General features: G+C 46.3%; 1 protein-coding gene across 1 annotated transcript in view; it reads right to left on the bottom strand.

Annotated features, from left to right (window-relative positions):
• LOC115191022 (ciliary neurotrophic factor receptor subunit alpha) overlaps positions 1 to 16,423 on the bottom strand; it is a 489,986-nt gene that overhangs the window by 78,999 nt on the left and 394,564 nt on the right. The window contains exons 4-5 of the mRNA XM_029749023.1: positions 8,165 to 8,282; positions 2,948 to 3,114 (exon numbers count right to left, since the gene is read on the bottom strand). Of these exons, the coding sequence (XP_029604883.1) occupies positions 2,948 to 3,114; positions 8,165 to 8,282 (285 nt within the window). The remainder of the gene's footprint in view (positions 1 to 2,947; positions 3,115 to 8,164; positions 8,283 to 16,423) is intronic.

The raw sequence follows: 16,423 nt of genomic DNA, 5'->3' as shown, positions 1-16,423 counted from the left end.
CCTTACCTAGTGCCCTACTGGTCCACATGTACCCTTACCTGGTGCCCTACTGTTCCAGATGTACCCTTACCTAGAGCCCTACTGGTCCAGATGTACCCTTACCCCAGTGCCCTACTGGTCCAGATGTACCCTTACCTAGAGCACTACTGGTCCAGATGTACCCTTACCTATTGCACTACTTGTGACCAGGGTTAAAAGTTACAATAATGATCCATGTCATGAGACTGATGTTGATGTTTGACGGTGGCATTTCCTCACATTAAAAATACATTACAGTAGGCCTATAGCCATTGCTCTATCTGCGTCTCAAATCGCACCCTATTCTCATTATTGTGCTCTAACAGGGAACAGGATGCCATTTGGGAAGCAGTCTCTGACTATTTGATAAATGAAGGCCACATGGTTTTCCATTGGGAATCTCTCTGCTGAAAGCACAACCAAAATATTTCCTGAAGTAGTTTGTATCTGTGCAAGGTGCATCAATGTCTCAGAAAATTAATTTGACTCAAAACCAGGCCCTTATCTCACAGCGCAAGAGAGGAAAGTACACGACCCACCTAGCATTTAATTAGTCTGTTTATAATTAAAGCTATGCTAGCTAGCTAGCCATCAATGGAAGGCACAGGTTTATGCTAACACATATAGCATCATCATTTTCATTACTGCCTGTATAGAGCCATGTATATTAACACTACTACCCTGCCTGTAGCCTGTATATTAACACTACTACCCTGCCTGTAGCCTGTATATTAACGCTACTACCCTGCCTGTAGCCTGTATATTAACACTACTACCCTGCCTGTAGCCTGTATATTAACGCTACTACCCTGCCTGTAGCCTGTATATTAACACTACTACCCTGCCTGTAGCTTCGATGTATCCATGTATTTAAACACTTCATTTAGCTGCTTGGATGGAAGGATCCGTTCCTCTGCTCTGGCTGTTTCAATTAGTTTATCTCAGCTAGTCTGTTTCAGTAGTAACCTGGCAACCTGAAGGCAAATCCATACTTGTTAATGACTTATAATAAGGCCTAATGAATTCCTGCTGTCTGTTATAATGAGTTCCTACTGTCTGTTATAATGAGTTCCTGCTGTCTGTTATAATGAGTTCCTGCTGTCTGTTGTAATGAGTTCCTGCTGTCTGTTATAATGAGTTCCTGCTGTCTGTTATAATGAGTTCCTGCTGTCTGTTATAATGAGTTCCTGCTGTCTGTTGTAATGAGTTCCTGCTGTCTGTTATAATGAGTTCCTGCTGTCTGTTCTAGTCACTTCCTGCTGTCTGTTGTAATGAGTTCCTGCTGTCTGTTGTAGTGAGTTCCTGCTGTCTGTTGTAATGACTTTCTGCTATCTGTTATAATGAGTTCCTGCTGTCTGTTATAATGAGTTCCTGCTGTCTGTTATAATGAGTTCCTGCTGTCTGTTGTAATGAGTTCCTGCAGTCTGTTATAATGAGTTCCTGCTGTCTGTTCTAGTCACTTCCTGCTGTCTGTTATGATGAGTTCCTGCTGTCTGTTATAATGAGTTCCTGCTGTCTGTTGTAATGAGTTCCTGCTGTCTGTTATAATGAGTTCCTGCTGTCTGTTCTAGTCACTTCCTGCTGTCTGTTATAATGAGTTCCTGCTGTCTGTTGTAATGAGTTCCTGCTGTCTGTTGTAGTGAGTTCCTGCTGTCTGTTGTAATGACTTTCTGCTATCTGTTATAATGAGTTCCTGCTGTCTGTTATAATGAGTTCCTGCTGTCTGTTATAATGAGTTCCTGCTGTCTGTTGTAATGAGTTCCTGCTGTCTGTTATAATGAGTTCCTGCTGTCTGTTCTAGTCACTTCCTGCTGTCTGTTATGATGAGTTCCTGCTGTCTCTTATAATGAGTTCCTGCTGTCTGTTGTAATGAGTTCCTGCTGTCTGTTGTAATGACTTTCTGCTGTCTGTTATAATGAGTTCCTGCTGTCTGTTATAATGAGTTCCTGCTGTCTGTTGTAATGTGTTCCTGCTGTCTGTTGTAATGAGTTCCTGCTGTCTGTTATAATGAGTTCCTGCTGTCTGTTATAATGAGTTCCTGCTGTCTGTTGTAATGAGTTCCTGCTGTCTGTTATAATGAGTTCCTGCTGTCTGTTATAATGAGTTCCTGCTGTCTGTTGTAATGAGTTCCTGCTGTCTGTTGTAATGAGTTCCTGTTGTCTGTTATAATGAGTTCCTGCTGTCTGTTGTAGTGAGTTTCTGCTGTCTGTTGTAATGCGTTTCTGCTGTCCTAACGTGTTCAAATAAGTTTGTCCTCCAAGTGCCTTCAGATTGTTGAGTCAGCTATTAAATCTAACGGCCCAATGACTTGTGTGATGTCAAGGTTGGTACAGTTAGCTAGGGAGGATGAGAGGGAGAGATGTTCCGCCATACACTACCAGTCCAAAGTTTGGACACCTACTCATTCCAGGGTTTTTCTTTATTTTCACCATTTTCTACATTGTAGAATATTAGTGAAGACATCAAAACTATGAAATAACACATATGGAATCATGTAGTGACCAAAAAAGTTATAAACAAATCAAAATATATTTTATATTTGAGATTCTTCAAAGTAGCCCCCCTTTGCCTGATGACAGCTTTGTACACTCTTGACATTCTCTCAACCAGCTTAATCTGGAATGCTTTTCCAACAGTCTTAAAGGAGTCCCCACACATGCTCGCTCTCTCTCTCTCTCTCTCTCACACACACACACACACACACACACACACACACACACACACACACACACACACACACACACACACACACACACACACACACCCCCCCCCCCCCTGGGAGGATGGGAGGGAGAGATGTTCAGACAGTACAGGACTCATTTTATCCTCCAGAATAAGAGGCAACCATCACTTCTACAGTGTTCTAGTTAATAACTAATAAACATGAGGAGGAGGAGGATGGGGAAGAAGATTATGAAGATGAGAGTACCTATGTTGAACTCTTCGAAGGTGATGGCGGTGGAGGCACGTCCCAGGGCATTGACAGCCGTGACGTTGACTCTGTAGGGGTAGCTACTGAACACCTCAAGGAACTTAACGTGACAGCGGTTCTTATGGACCGCATCCCTCGTTGCTTCTAGGGACTTCTGGTTGTGTCTGAGAGGAGAGAGAGGAGAGGAGAGAGAATGTTAGGGAGAGAGAGAGAGAGAGAGAGAGAGAGAGAGAGAGAGAGAGAGAGAGAGAGAGAGGGAAAGAAGGAAGGAAGAAAGGAAGGAAGGAAGGAAGGAAGGTGAGGAAGAGAGGAAAAGAGAGAGAGAGAACGACGTGGGGGGAAAATGTTAGGCAGTGAAAGACCGAGACATTTTTTAAAAAGATTCTACATTTCAAAGTGGTTTTGAAGACCGGCAAGTTTCCATGAGCCAAGTTCCGCAAACAGCATCATCATCATTGGTAGGTTCTAGCTGACAGGATGGTGAGATTCCGGGTGCTCCAGGCTGGTTAGTGGCCCGGAGGGTGAGGATTGCCCCCGGCCATCCTCAGGGGTATCATCTGGCCTGGGAACAGCGGGCCCTTCTCCTCTCTATCTCCTTCTCATGACTTCATTGATATCAGCTCCCTGTGGCTAGATCACCATCTAAATGCTAACTTCCTCTTACTATGCTAGAAGGAGCTAAATTGTCTTTATTCTAAAGCTAGATTCTAGCTTCCTCTTATCAACGAGCTAAAGTCTACCTCAGATTCTAGCTTCCCTCTTATCAACGAGCTAAAGTCTACCTCAGATTTTAGCTTCCCTCTTATCAAAGAGCTAAAGTCTACCTCAGATTCTAGCTTCCTTCTTATCAACGAGCTAAAGTCTACCTCAGATTCGAGCTTCCCTCTTATCAACGAGCTAAAGTCTACCTCAGATTCTAGCTTCCCTCTTATCAACGAGATGACGTTTATCTCTGTGTGTGAGCATTTAGAACAGAAGTTCAATGGCTCCTCCCCACTGACACTGGCCAATAGGAACTAAGGCTGATGTTGTGATTCTATAATTAATTGACCTGACATTTTATGAATTAAAATCCAGCAATGATCATGTTGGTGTAATTATCTAAGGGCCAGTGGACCAGGATGTTCTGAGGACCATAGTTTGTCCCACATGGCACCCTATTTCCTACATAGCACAATACCTCTGACCAGAGTCCAGGAAGCCAGCGAGAAAAGCAGGACTATTGGAGGTTGTTGTAGTGTGGATGGTACTGGAGGTTAATACGGATCAGGGTGTTCTCTATACTGGGGGTTAATACGGATCAGGGTGTTCTCTATACTGGGGGTTAATATGGGTCAGGGTGTTCTCTATACTGGGGGTTAATACGGGTCAGGGTGTTCTCTATACTGGGGGTTAATACGGATCAGGGTGTTCTCTATACTGGGGGTTAATAAGGATCAGGGTGTTCTCTATACTGGGGGTTAATACGGGTCAGGGTGTTCTCTATACTGGGGGTTAATACGGATCAGGTTGTTCTCTATACTGGGGGTTAATATGGGTCAGTGTGTTCTCTATACTGGGGGTTAATACGGGTCAGGGTGTTCTCTATACTGGGGGTTAATAAGGATCAGGGTGTTCTCTATACTGGGGGTTAATACGGGTCAGGGTGTTCTCTATACTGGGGGTTAATACGGGTCAAGGTGTTCTCTATACTGGGGGTTAATACGGATCAGGGTGTTCTCTATACTGGGGGTTAATACGGATCAGGGTGTTCTCTATACTGGGGGTTAATACGGATCAGGGTGTTCTCTATACTGGGGGTTAATACGGATCAGGGTGTTCTCTATACTGGGGGTTAATAAGGATCAGGGTGTTCTCTATACTGGGGGTTAATACGGGTCAGGGTGTTCTCTATACTGGGGGTTAATAAGGATCAGGGTGTTCTCTATACTGGAGGTTAATACGGGTCAGGGTGTTCTCTATACTGGGGGTTAATATGGGTCAGTGTGTTCTCTATACTGGAGGTCAATACGGATCAGGGTGTTCTCTATACTGGGGGTTAATACGGGTCAAGGTGTTCTCTATACTGGGGGTTAATACGGATCAGGGTGTTCTCTATACTGGGGGTTAATACGGATCAGGGTGTTCTCTATACTGGGGGTTAATACGGATCAGGGTGTTCTCTATACTGGGGGTTAATAAGGATCAGGGTGTTCTGTATACTGGGGGTTAATACGGATCAGGGTGTTCTCTATACTGGGGGTTAATACGGATCAGGGTGTTCTCTATACCGGAGGTTAAAACGGATCAGGATGTTCTCTATACTGGGGGTTAATACGGATCAGGGTGTTCTCTATACTGGGGGTTAATACGGATCAGGGTGTTCTCTATACTGGGGGTTAATAAGGATCAGGGTGTTCTCTATACCGGAGGTTAAAACGGATCAGGATGTTCTCTATACTGGGGGTTAATACGGATCAGGGTGTTCTCTATACTGGGGGTTAATACGGATCAGGGTGTTTTCTATACTGGGTTTTTTTATGAATCAGGGTGTTCTCTATACTGGGGGTTAAAACGGATCAGGGTGTTCTCTATACTGGGGGTTAATACGGATCAGGGTGTTCTCTATACTGGGGTTAATACGGATCAGGATGTTCTCTCTAAGTGGTACTGTGGGTTAATACGGATCAGGGTGTTCTCTATACTGGGGGTTAATACGGATCAGGGTGTTTTCTATACTGGGGGTTTTTATGAATCAGGGTGTTCTCTATACTGGGGGTTAATACGGATCAGGGTGTTCTCTATACTGGGGGTTAATACGGATCAGGGTGTTCTCTATACTGGGGGTTAATACAGATCAGGATGTTCTCTATACTGGAGGTTAATAAGGATCAGGGTGTTCTCTATACTGGGGGTTAATACGGATCAGGGTGTTCTCTATACTGGGGGTTAATAAGAATCAGGGTGTTCTCTATACTGGGGGTTAATAAGGATCAGGGTGTTCTCTATACTGGGGGTTAATACGGATCAGGGTGTTCTCTATACTGGGGGTTTTTATGAATCAGGGTGTTCTCTCTAAGTGGTACCTGGGGGTTTAAACCTCTTAAGGTTCCACCCCTTTTTTTCATTTCGTCTTCTAAAATGACATACCCAGATCTGACTGCCTGAAGCAAGGATTTTTGTATTTGACCTTTATTTTACTAGTTAAATCAGTTAGGAACAAATTCTTAATTTCAATGACGGCCTAGGAACAGTGGGTTAACTGCCTTGTTCAGGCAGAACAACAGATTTGTACCTTGTCAGCTCGGGGATTCGATCTTGCAACCATTTCGGTTACTAGTCCAATGCTCTAAACACTAGGCTACGTTGCCACCCTAAGGATATACATATTCTTGGTACGATTTCAAAGGAAACACTTTGAAGTTTGTAAAAATGTGAAAGGAATGTAGTAGAATTTAACACATTAGATCTGGTAAAAGATAATACAATGAAAAAAACATGCGTACCATCATCTTTGAAATGCAAGAGAAAAGCCATAATGTATTATTCCAGCCCAGGTGCAATTTAGATTTTGGCCACTAGATGGCAGCAGTGTATGTGCAAAGTGTTAGACTAATCTAATGAACCAATTTATTTCTGTTCAAAATGATGTATCAATACTGCCCAAATGTGCCTAATTTGTTAATTAATAACTTTTTATGTTCACAATTGTGCACTCTCCTCAAACAATAGCATGGTATTTTTTCACTGTAATAGCTTCTGTAAATTGAACAGTGCAGTTAGATAAACAAGCTTTCTGCCAATATCAGATACGTTTATGTCCTGGGAAATTGTCTTGTTACTTACAGCCTCATGCTAATAACATTAGCCTACGTTAGCTCAGCCGTCCCGTGGACGGGACACCGATCCCGACGAAGTTTTAATAAGGATCAGGGTTTGAATGATGGTCCATGGAGAGTTACCATTTCAGACAACAACAGGGTTCAGAGGGCCTAGTGGTTCTGTAAATTATTATTCTAATGTGATATATTGGCTGTACAACGTTAATGAGGTTGCTAGGAGACCACCTGCTGGGGACAGAGAGGAAATACGGTTTCCTCCCCTCTCTCCTTCCCTGATCCCACACACCAGACCCTGCATTGAAGGCAAGAGGGTAGAGTGAGAGTAGAGAGAGAGCTGAGAGAGAAAGAAGAAGAGAGAATGAGAGAGCTTGATTGACAGAGCTACCCTGTGCCCTTAGAGTCCTCTGAGAGAGAGGGAAGGAGACTGAGCGAGAGAGAAACTGAGAAAGAGAGAGAGAGAAGGAGAGATCGAGAGATAGAGCGAGGGAAAGATACCGAGAGAGAGAAAGCAACAGAGAGGATGTGACAGAGATACCCAGTGTGTCCTCAGTGAGTCCTCTGAGGCATGGTGAAGTGTCCTCTTAGCCCCAGCACTCAGACAGACAGACATACAGGCAGACCTCTCTCTAGACTCTCCTCTCTCTGTGAAAGACAGACAGAGACAGACAGACAGACAGACAGACAGACCTCTCTCTAGACTCTCCTCTCTCTGTGAAAGACAGACAGAGACAGAGACAGACAGACAGACCTCTCTCTAGACTCTCCTCTCTCTGTAAAAGACAGACAGAGACAGATCTCTCTAGACTCTCCTCTCTCTCTGTGAAAGACAGACCGAGACAGACAGACCTTTCTCTAGACTCTCCTAATCAGTGTGAAGCAGACTCTCTCTCTCTTAATTTGGGTTGTATTTAAAATGGTGTTTGTTCTTCACTGGTTGCCCTTTTCATTTTGATAATTAGTGGGAATCGGCCTAATTATGTTCTGCATGCATTATTTGGTGTTTTACTTTGTACACTGGGGATATTTTTGCAGAATTCTGCATGCAGGTTCTGGTAGTCTTTAATAGTTGATTCTAAGACCTCTCTTTCTTATCTATTTATCACCTGACTCAGAGACAGAATAAAAGGTTCAGGTTTACAGATCCCCATATCTCTTTCTCTATCTCTCTTTCCCTTCTCTTTCTCCCTAAGGACTCCTTCCCTTAGAGATGACCCACCTGACATAGAACACAGAGCGACACGGAGACACAGTGAGACAGAGACACACAGAGACAGAGAGACACAGAGACAGAGACACACAGAGACAGAGAGACACAGAGACAGAGACACACAGAGACAGAGAGACACAGCGAGACAGAGAGAAAATTAAATAAATAAAAGGTTTTGCTTCTTACTGGACGTTGACATCGAAGTCTGTGGGTATGGAGGTGGGGTGCTGCAGGTGCCAGCTACAGTAGAAGCCTTTAGGGTAGGTGTTGGATCGACACGTCACCGTGGGTTCCCGAGGGGACGCTGGAGAGACAGGCACAAGAGAACACGGGATGGTGAGTTTATTTCATTCTTTGTCAGGTGAGAAAATACAGAGCGAGAATGGAGACATAGGGAGAGAGAAAAAGAGCAGGAGAGAGAGAGAGAAAAGAGAGAGAGAGAAACGGGATGGAAGATAAGATAGCTAGGTAGGGAGGGAGGTATGAGGATGGAAGGGAAAAGAACAGTGGAACTCTTAATCAGGTGAGAATAGAGACAGAGAAAGAGGAGAGGAAAGATAGGAAGGCTGGAGAGGAAAGATAGGAAGGCTGGAGAGGAAAGGTAGGAAGGCTGGAGAGGAAAGAAGAGAGCAGCAGCAGATGAGGAAGAAAAGATGGGTTGATGATGGGCCCAACATCACCACACCACCACACCACCACCACACCACACCACCACCACACCACCACCACACCACACCACCACCACACCACCACACCACACCACCACACCACCACATCACCACACCACACCGCCACACCACCACACCACCACCACCACACCACAACACCACACCACACCACCACACCACCACACCACCACCACACCACAACCACATCACCACACCGCCACACCACCACCACACCGCCACACCACCACCACCACCACACCACATCACCACCACACCACAACACCACCACACCACCACCGCCACACCACACCACCACACCACACCCCACCACCACACCACATCACCACACCACCACCACACCACCACCACCACACCACCACCACACCACCACCACACCACCACCACACCACACCGCCACACCACCACACCACACCACCACCACACCACACCACCACCAAACCACCACCACACCACCACACCACCACACCACAGCACCACCACACCACATCAACACCACATCACCACCACACCACCACACCACCACCACACCATACCACCACACCAAATCACCACCACACCACATCACCACCACACCACTACACCACCACATCACCACACCACATCACCACATCACCACACCACCACACCACAACCACACCACCACCACACCGCCACACCACCACCACCACCACACCACATCACCACCACACCACACCACTACACCACACCACAACACCACCACACCACCACCGCCACACCACACCACCACACCATACCACACCACCACACCACATCACCACACCACCACCACACCACCACCACACCACCACCACCACACCACCACCACACCACCACCACCACACCACCACCACACCACCACACCACACCACCACCACACAACCACCACACCACCACCACCACACCACACCGCCACACCACCACCACACCACCACCACACCACACCACCACCACACCACACCACCACCAAACCACCACCACACCACCACACCACCACACCACACCACCACACCACCACACCACCACACCACAACACCACCACACCACATCAACACATCACCATCACACCACCACACCACCACCACACCAAATCACCACCACATCACCACCACACCACCACACCACCACCACACCATACCACCACACCAAATCACCACCACACCACATCACCACCACACCACTACACCACCACATCACCACACCACATCACCACATCACCACACCACCACACCACACCACCACATCACCACACCACACCGCCACACTACACCACCACACCACATCACCACACCACCACCACCACACCACACCACCACCACACCGCCACACCACCACCACACCACCACCACCACACCACCACACCACACCACAACCACATCACCACACCACACCGCCACACCACCACCACATCACCACATCACCACCACACCACCACACCACCACACCACACCACCACCACACCACCACCACACCACCACACCACACCACCACACCACACCACCACACCACCACCACACCACCACACCACACCACCACACCACCACCACACCACCACACCACCACCACACCACCACCACCACCACCACCACACCACCACCACACCACCACACCACACCACAACCACATCACCACACCACACCCGCCACACCACCACCACATCACCACGCCACACCACCACACCACACCACCACCACACCACCACCACACCACCACCACACAGCCACCACACCACCACACCACACACCACCACACCACCACCACACCACCACAGCACACCACCACCAAATCACCACCACACCACACCACCACACCACCACCACACCACCACACACCACACCACACCACACCACACCACACCACCCACCACCACACCACCACACCACACCACACCACCACACCACATCACCACATCACCACCACACCACCACACCAAATCACCACCACATCACCACCACACCACCACCACACCATACCACCACACCACCACACCACCACCACACCAAATCACCACCACATCACCACCACACCACCACCACACCACTACATCACCACACCACATCACCACACCACCACACCACAACCACACCACCACACCACCACACCACATCACCACACCACCACACCACAACCACACCACCACCACCACAACCACACCAGAACCACACCACCACATCACCACCACACCACTACACCACACCACCACCACACAACAACACCACACCACACCACCACACCACCATACTACACCACCACACCACCACCACACCACCACCACACTACAACACCACCACCACCACACCACCACCACCACCACCACGCCACACCACCATCACACCACCACACCACCACACCACCACCACACCACCACACCACACCACCACCACACCACACCACCACACCACCACCATCACAACACCACCACCACACCACCACACCACCACGCCACACCACCATCACACCACCACACTATCACAATGAAACATCACCACAACTAAACATCACCACACCACAACAACTAAACAACACCACAACTAAACATCAAACACAACTAAACATCACCACAACTAAACATCACCACAACTAAACAACTAAACATCACCACAACTAAATATCACCACAACTGAACATCACCACAACTAAACATCTAAACAACTAAACAACTAAACATCACCACAACTAAACACCACCACAACTAAACACCACCACAACTAAACATCACCACAACTAAACATCTAAACATCAACACAACTAAACAACTAAACATCACCACAACTAAACATCACCACAACTAAACAACTAAACATCACCACAACTAAACATCACCACAACTAAACATCACCACAACTAAACAACTAAACATCTACACAACTAAACACCACCACAACTAAACAACTAAACATCTACACAACTAAACACCACCACAACTAAACAACTAAACATCACCACAACTAAACATCACCACAACTAAACATCACCACATCAACACAACTAAACATTACCACAACTAAACATCACCACATCAACACAACTAAACATTACCACAACTAAACATCACCACAACTAAACATCACCACAACTAAACATCACCACATCACCACAACTAAACATCACCACAGCTAAACAACTAAACATCACCACAACTAAACATCACCACAACTAAACAACTAAACATCACCACAACTAAAGAACTAAACATCACCACAACTAAACATCACCACAACTAAACAACTAAACACCACCACAACTAAACACCACCACAACTAAACACCACCACAACTAAACATCACCACAGCTAAACAACTAAACATCACCACAACTAAACAACTAAACATCACCACATCAACACAACTAAACACCACCACAACTAAACACCACCACAACTAAACATCACCACAGCTAAACAACTAAACACCACCACAACTAAACACCACCACAACTAAACACCACCACAACTAAACATCACCACAACTAAACATCACCACAACTAAACATCACCACAACTAAACATCACCACATCACCACAACTAAACATCACCACATCCTCACAGCACAAATAAGTACAGTGCCTTGCAAAAGTATTCATCCCCCTTGGCGTTTTTCATATTTTGTTGCGTTACAACCTGTAATTTAAATTTATTTTTATTTGGATTTCATGTAATGGACAAACACAAAATAGTCCAAATTGGTGAAGTGAAATGAAAAAAAATACTTTTTTCAAAAGGTTCTCATGAATAAAAAACAAAAGTGGTGTGATCATATGTATTCACGCCCTTCGCTATGAAGCCCCTAAATAAGATCTGGTGCAACCAATTACCATCAGAAGTCAAATAATTAGTTAAATCAAGTCCAACTGTGTGCAATCTAAGTGTCACAGGATCTGTCCACATTATCTCAGCATATATACACCTGTTCTGAAATGCCCCAGAGTCTGCAACACCACTAAGCAAGCGCCACCACCAAGCAAGCGGCACCATGAAGACCAAGGAGCTCTCCAAACAGGTCAGGGACAAAGTTGTGGAGAAGAACAGATCAAGGTTGGGTTCTAAAAAAATATCAGAAACTTTGAACATCCCACGGAGCACTATTAAATACGTTATTAAAAAATGGAAAGAATATGGCACCACAGCAAACCTGCCAAGAGAGGGCCACTCCCCCTCCACTCTCCTCCACTCTTCTCCACTCCCCCTCCACTCTCCTCCACTCCCTCTCCACTCTCCTCCACTATACTCCCTCTCCACTCTCCTCCACTATACTCCCTCTCCACTCCCTCTCCACTCTCCTCCACTATACTCCCCCTCCACTGCTTCTCATACCATCCTGAAGTTCCCCCATCAGGTCGTACCATTCTGAAGTTCCCCCCATCAGGTCGTACCATCCTGAAGTTCCCCCCATCAGGTCATACCATCCTGAAGTTCCCCCCATCAGGTCATACCATCCTGAAGTTCCCCCCATCAGGTCGTACCATCCTGAAGTTCCCCCCATCAGGTCGTACCATCCTGAAGTTCCCCCCATCAGGTCGTACCATCCTGAAGTTCCCCCCATCAGGTCATACCATCCTGAAGTTCCCCCCATCAGGTCGTACCATCCTGAAGTTCCCCCCATCAGGTCGTACCATCCTGAAGTTCCCCCCATCAGGTCGTACCATCCTGAAGTTCCCCCCATCAGGTCGTACCATCCTGAAGTTCCCCCCATCAGGTCGTACCATCCTGAAGTTCCCCCCATCAGGTCATACCATCCTGAAGTTCCCCCCATCAGGTCATACCATCCTGAAGTTCCCCCCATCAGGTCATACCATCCTGAAGTTCCACCCATCAGGTCGTACCATCCTGAAGTTCCCCCCATCAGGTCGTACCATCCTGAAGTTCCCCCCATCAGGTCGTACCATCCTGAAGTTCCACCCATCTCAATCTCACTCATTGAACCAACTCTCCAATTGACGGCATCAATCTAATCAGCTTCTATAAACTCAATTGACTGCTTCGCTAATGTCTAAGTACTCAGATAAGTCAGGATTTATTGGCATCAATCAATCTAACTTCACAAATTCCACAACACTTAAAAGTTGAAGAACATTGAATAACTTTATTGATTACTGGAAACGTTACGCTACAGACTGACCACATCAGAGGGAAAAGGGGAAGTGGAAAACGTTGTTGTGAATGAATGGGAATTGTGTTGTTCCTTTGTAGTGATTTATTCTGAGCAGCAGTTCCATTCATCAGTCATATAGAGGTGGATCAATAGGTCTATTAAGCTGTGTTCTTTGAACAGAGAAGGAGAAATGGGATGACATCACTACTCACTCCACAGAGGCTGTGTACTTGTTAATGTAATGTCCCCCTATGCATGTATACTGTACTGCACTGTAAAGGGAATAGGGTAGTAGGATGCATGGTGGGGGCATGGAGCATGATTCTAAATTCCTACCATTCTGTGTAACATTCCGTTTATTCTGTGTAACATTCCGATCATTCTGGGTAACATTCCGGTTTTCTGTGTAACATTCCGATCATTCAGTGTAACATTCCGATCATTCTGTGTAACATTCCTACCATTCTGTGTAACATTCCTATCATTCTGTGTAACATTCCGATCATTCTGTGTAACATTCCTACCATTCTGTGTAACATTCCGATTTTTCTGTGTAACATTCCAATCATTCAGTGTAACATTCCGATCATTCTGTGTAACATTCCTACCATTCTGTGTAACATTCCGATCATTCTGTGTAACATTCCTACCATTCTGTGTAACATTCCGATTTTTCTGTGTAACATTCCGATCATTCTGTGTAACATTCCGATCATTCTGTGTAACATTCCTACCATTCTGTGTAACATTCCTACCATTATGTGTAACATGCCTACCACTCTGTGTAACATTCCTATCATTCTGTGTAACATTCCGATCATTCTGTGTAACATTCCTACCATTCTGTGTAACATTCCTACCATTCTGTGTAACATTCCGATCATTCTGTGTAACATTCCTACCATTCTGTGTAACATTCCGATCATTCTGTGTAACATTACTACCATTCTGTGTAACCTTCCGATCATTCTGTGTAACATTCCGATCATTCTGTATATCATTCCTACCATTCCGTGTAACATTCCAATCATTCCGTGAAACATTCCGATCATTCTGTGTAACATTCCTACCACTCTGTGCAACATTCCTACCACTCTGTGCAACATTCCTACCACTCTGTGTAACATTCCTACCATTCTGTGTATCATTCCTATCATTCTGTGTAACATTCCTATCATTCTGTGTAACATTCCTATCATTCTGTGTAACATTCCTACCACTCTGTGTAACATTCCCACCACTCTGTGTAACATTCCTACCAGTCTGTGTAACATTCCTACCACTCTAACATTCCTATCACGCTTTCTGTCCTCTGGGAAGCATTCCTCCTCTAAGCTCCACCACAGGGGGCCTTCCTATAGCTCTGAACGAGGGCAAGAGAGGCCTCACTCTGCCAATCAGGCAGCATGACAGAGCATACTTTCAGCCATGAACTCCACTGTATACTCTCCATAGTAAATAAGCCGTGTCTGAACCAGAACGGCCCTCAGGACACTGGCCTATCTCCTGTTTCTGTAGTGAGACAGCTTGATGTACAGGACACCCCCTGGACAGGACACTAGTCTATCTCCTGTTTCTGTAGTGAGACAGCTTGATGTACAGGACACCCCCTGGACAGGACACTAGTCTATCTCCTGTTTCTGTAGTGAGACAGCTTGATGTACAGGACACCACCTGGACAGGACACTAGTCTATCTCCTGTTTCTGTAGTGAGACAGCTTGATGTACAGGACACCCCCTGGACAGGACACTGGCCTATCTCCTGTTTCTGTAGTGAGACAGCTTGATGTACAGGACACCACCTGGACAGGACACTAGTCTATCTCCTGTTTCTGCAGTGTGAGACAGCTTGATGTACAGGACACCCCCTGGTCACGACACAAGTATATATACCATCAATTCCATCACCTCAAGACCAGCACAGCCCACGGCCCAGGGAACCACGGAAATTAGCCACACCCCAAAGACACATTCTAATCCCCCCAAAGACACATTCTAACCCCCTTGAAGACACATTCTAACCCTCCCAAAGACACATTCTAACCCCCCCAGACACATTCTAACCCCCCCAAAGACACATTCAACCCTCCCAAAGACACATTCTAACCCCCCCAGACACATTCTAACCCCCCCAAAGACACATTCTAACCCCCCTAGACACATTCTAACCCCTCAAAGACACATTCTAATCCCCCCAAAGACACATTCTAACCCCCCCAAAGACACATTCTAACCCCCCAAAGACACATTCTAACCCCTCAAAGACACATTCTAACCCCCCAAAGACACATTCTAACCCCCCCAAAGACACATTCTAACCCCTCAAAGACACATTCTAACCCCCCCAAAGACACATTCTAACCCCCCAAAGACACATTCTAACCCCCCAAAGACACATTCTAACCCCTCAAAGACACATTCTAACCCCCCAAAGACACATTCTAACCCCCCAAAGACAAATTCTAACCCCACCCAAAGACACATTCTCACTCCCCCAAAGACACATTCTAACCCCCCCAAAGACACATTCTAACCCCCCCAGACACATTCTAACCCCCCCAAAGACACATTCTAACCCCCCAAAGACACATTCTAACCCCCCAAAGACACATTCTAACCCCCCAAGACACATTCTAACCCCCCCAGACACATTCTAACCCTCCCAAAG

Source organism: Salmo trutta, unplaced genomic scaffold (genome assembly GCF_901001165.1).
Source record: "Salmo trutta unplaced genomic scaffold, fSalTru1.1, whole genome shotgun sequence".
Lineage (NCBI taxonomy): Eukaryota > Metazoa > Chordata > Actinopteri > Salmoniformes > Salmonidae > Salmo > Salmo trutta.
The sequence above is the reverse complement of the archived record's forward strand: the minus strand, read 5'-3'. Positions and strand labels throughout refer to the sequence as shown.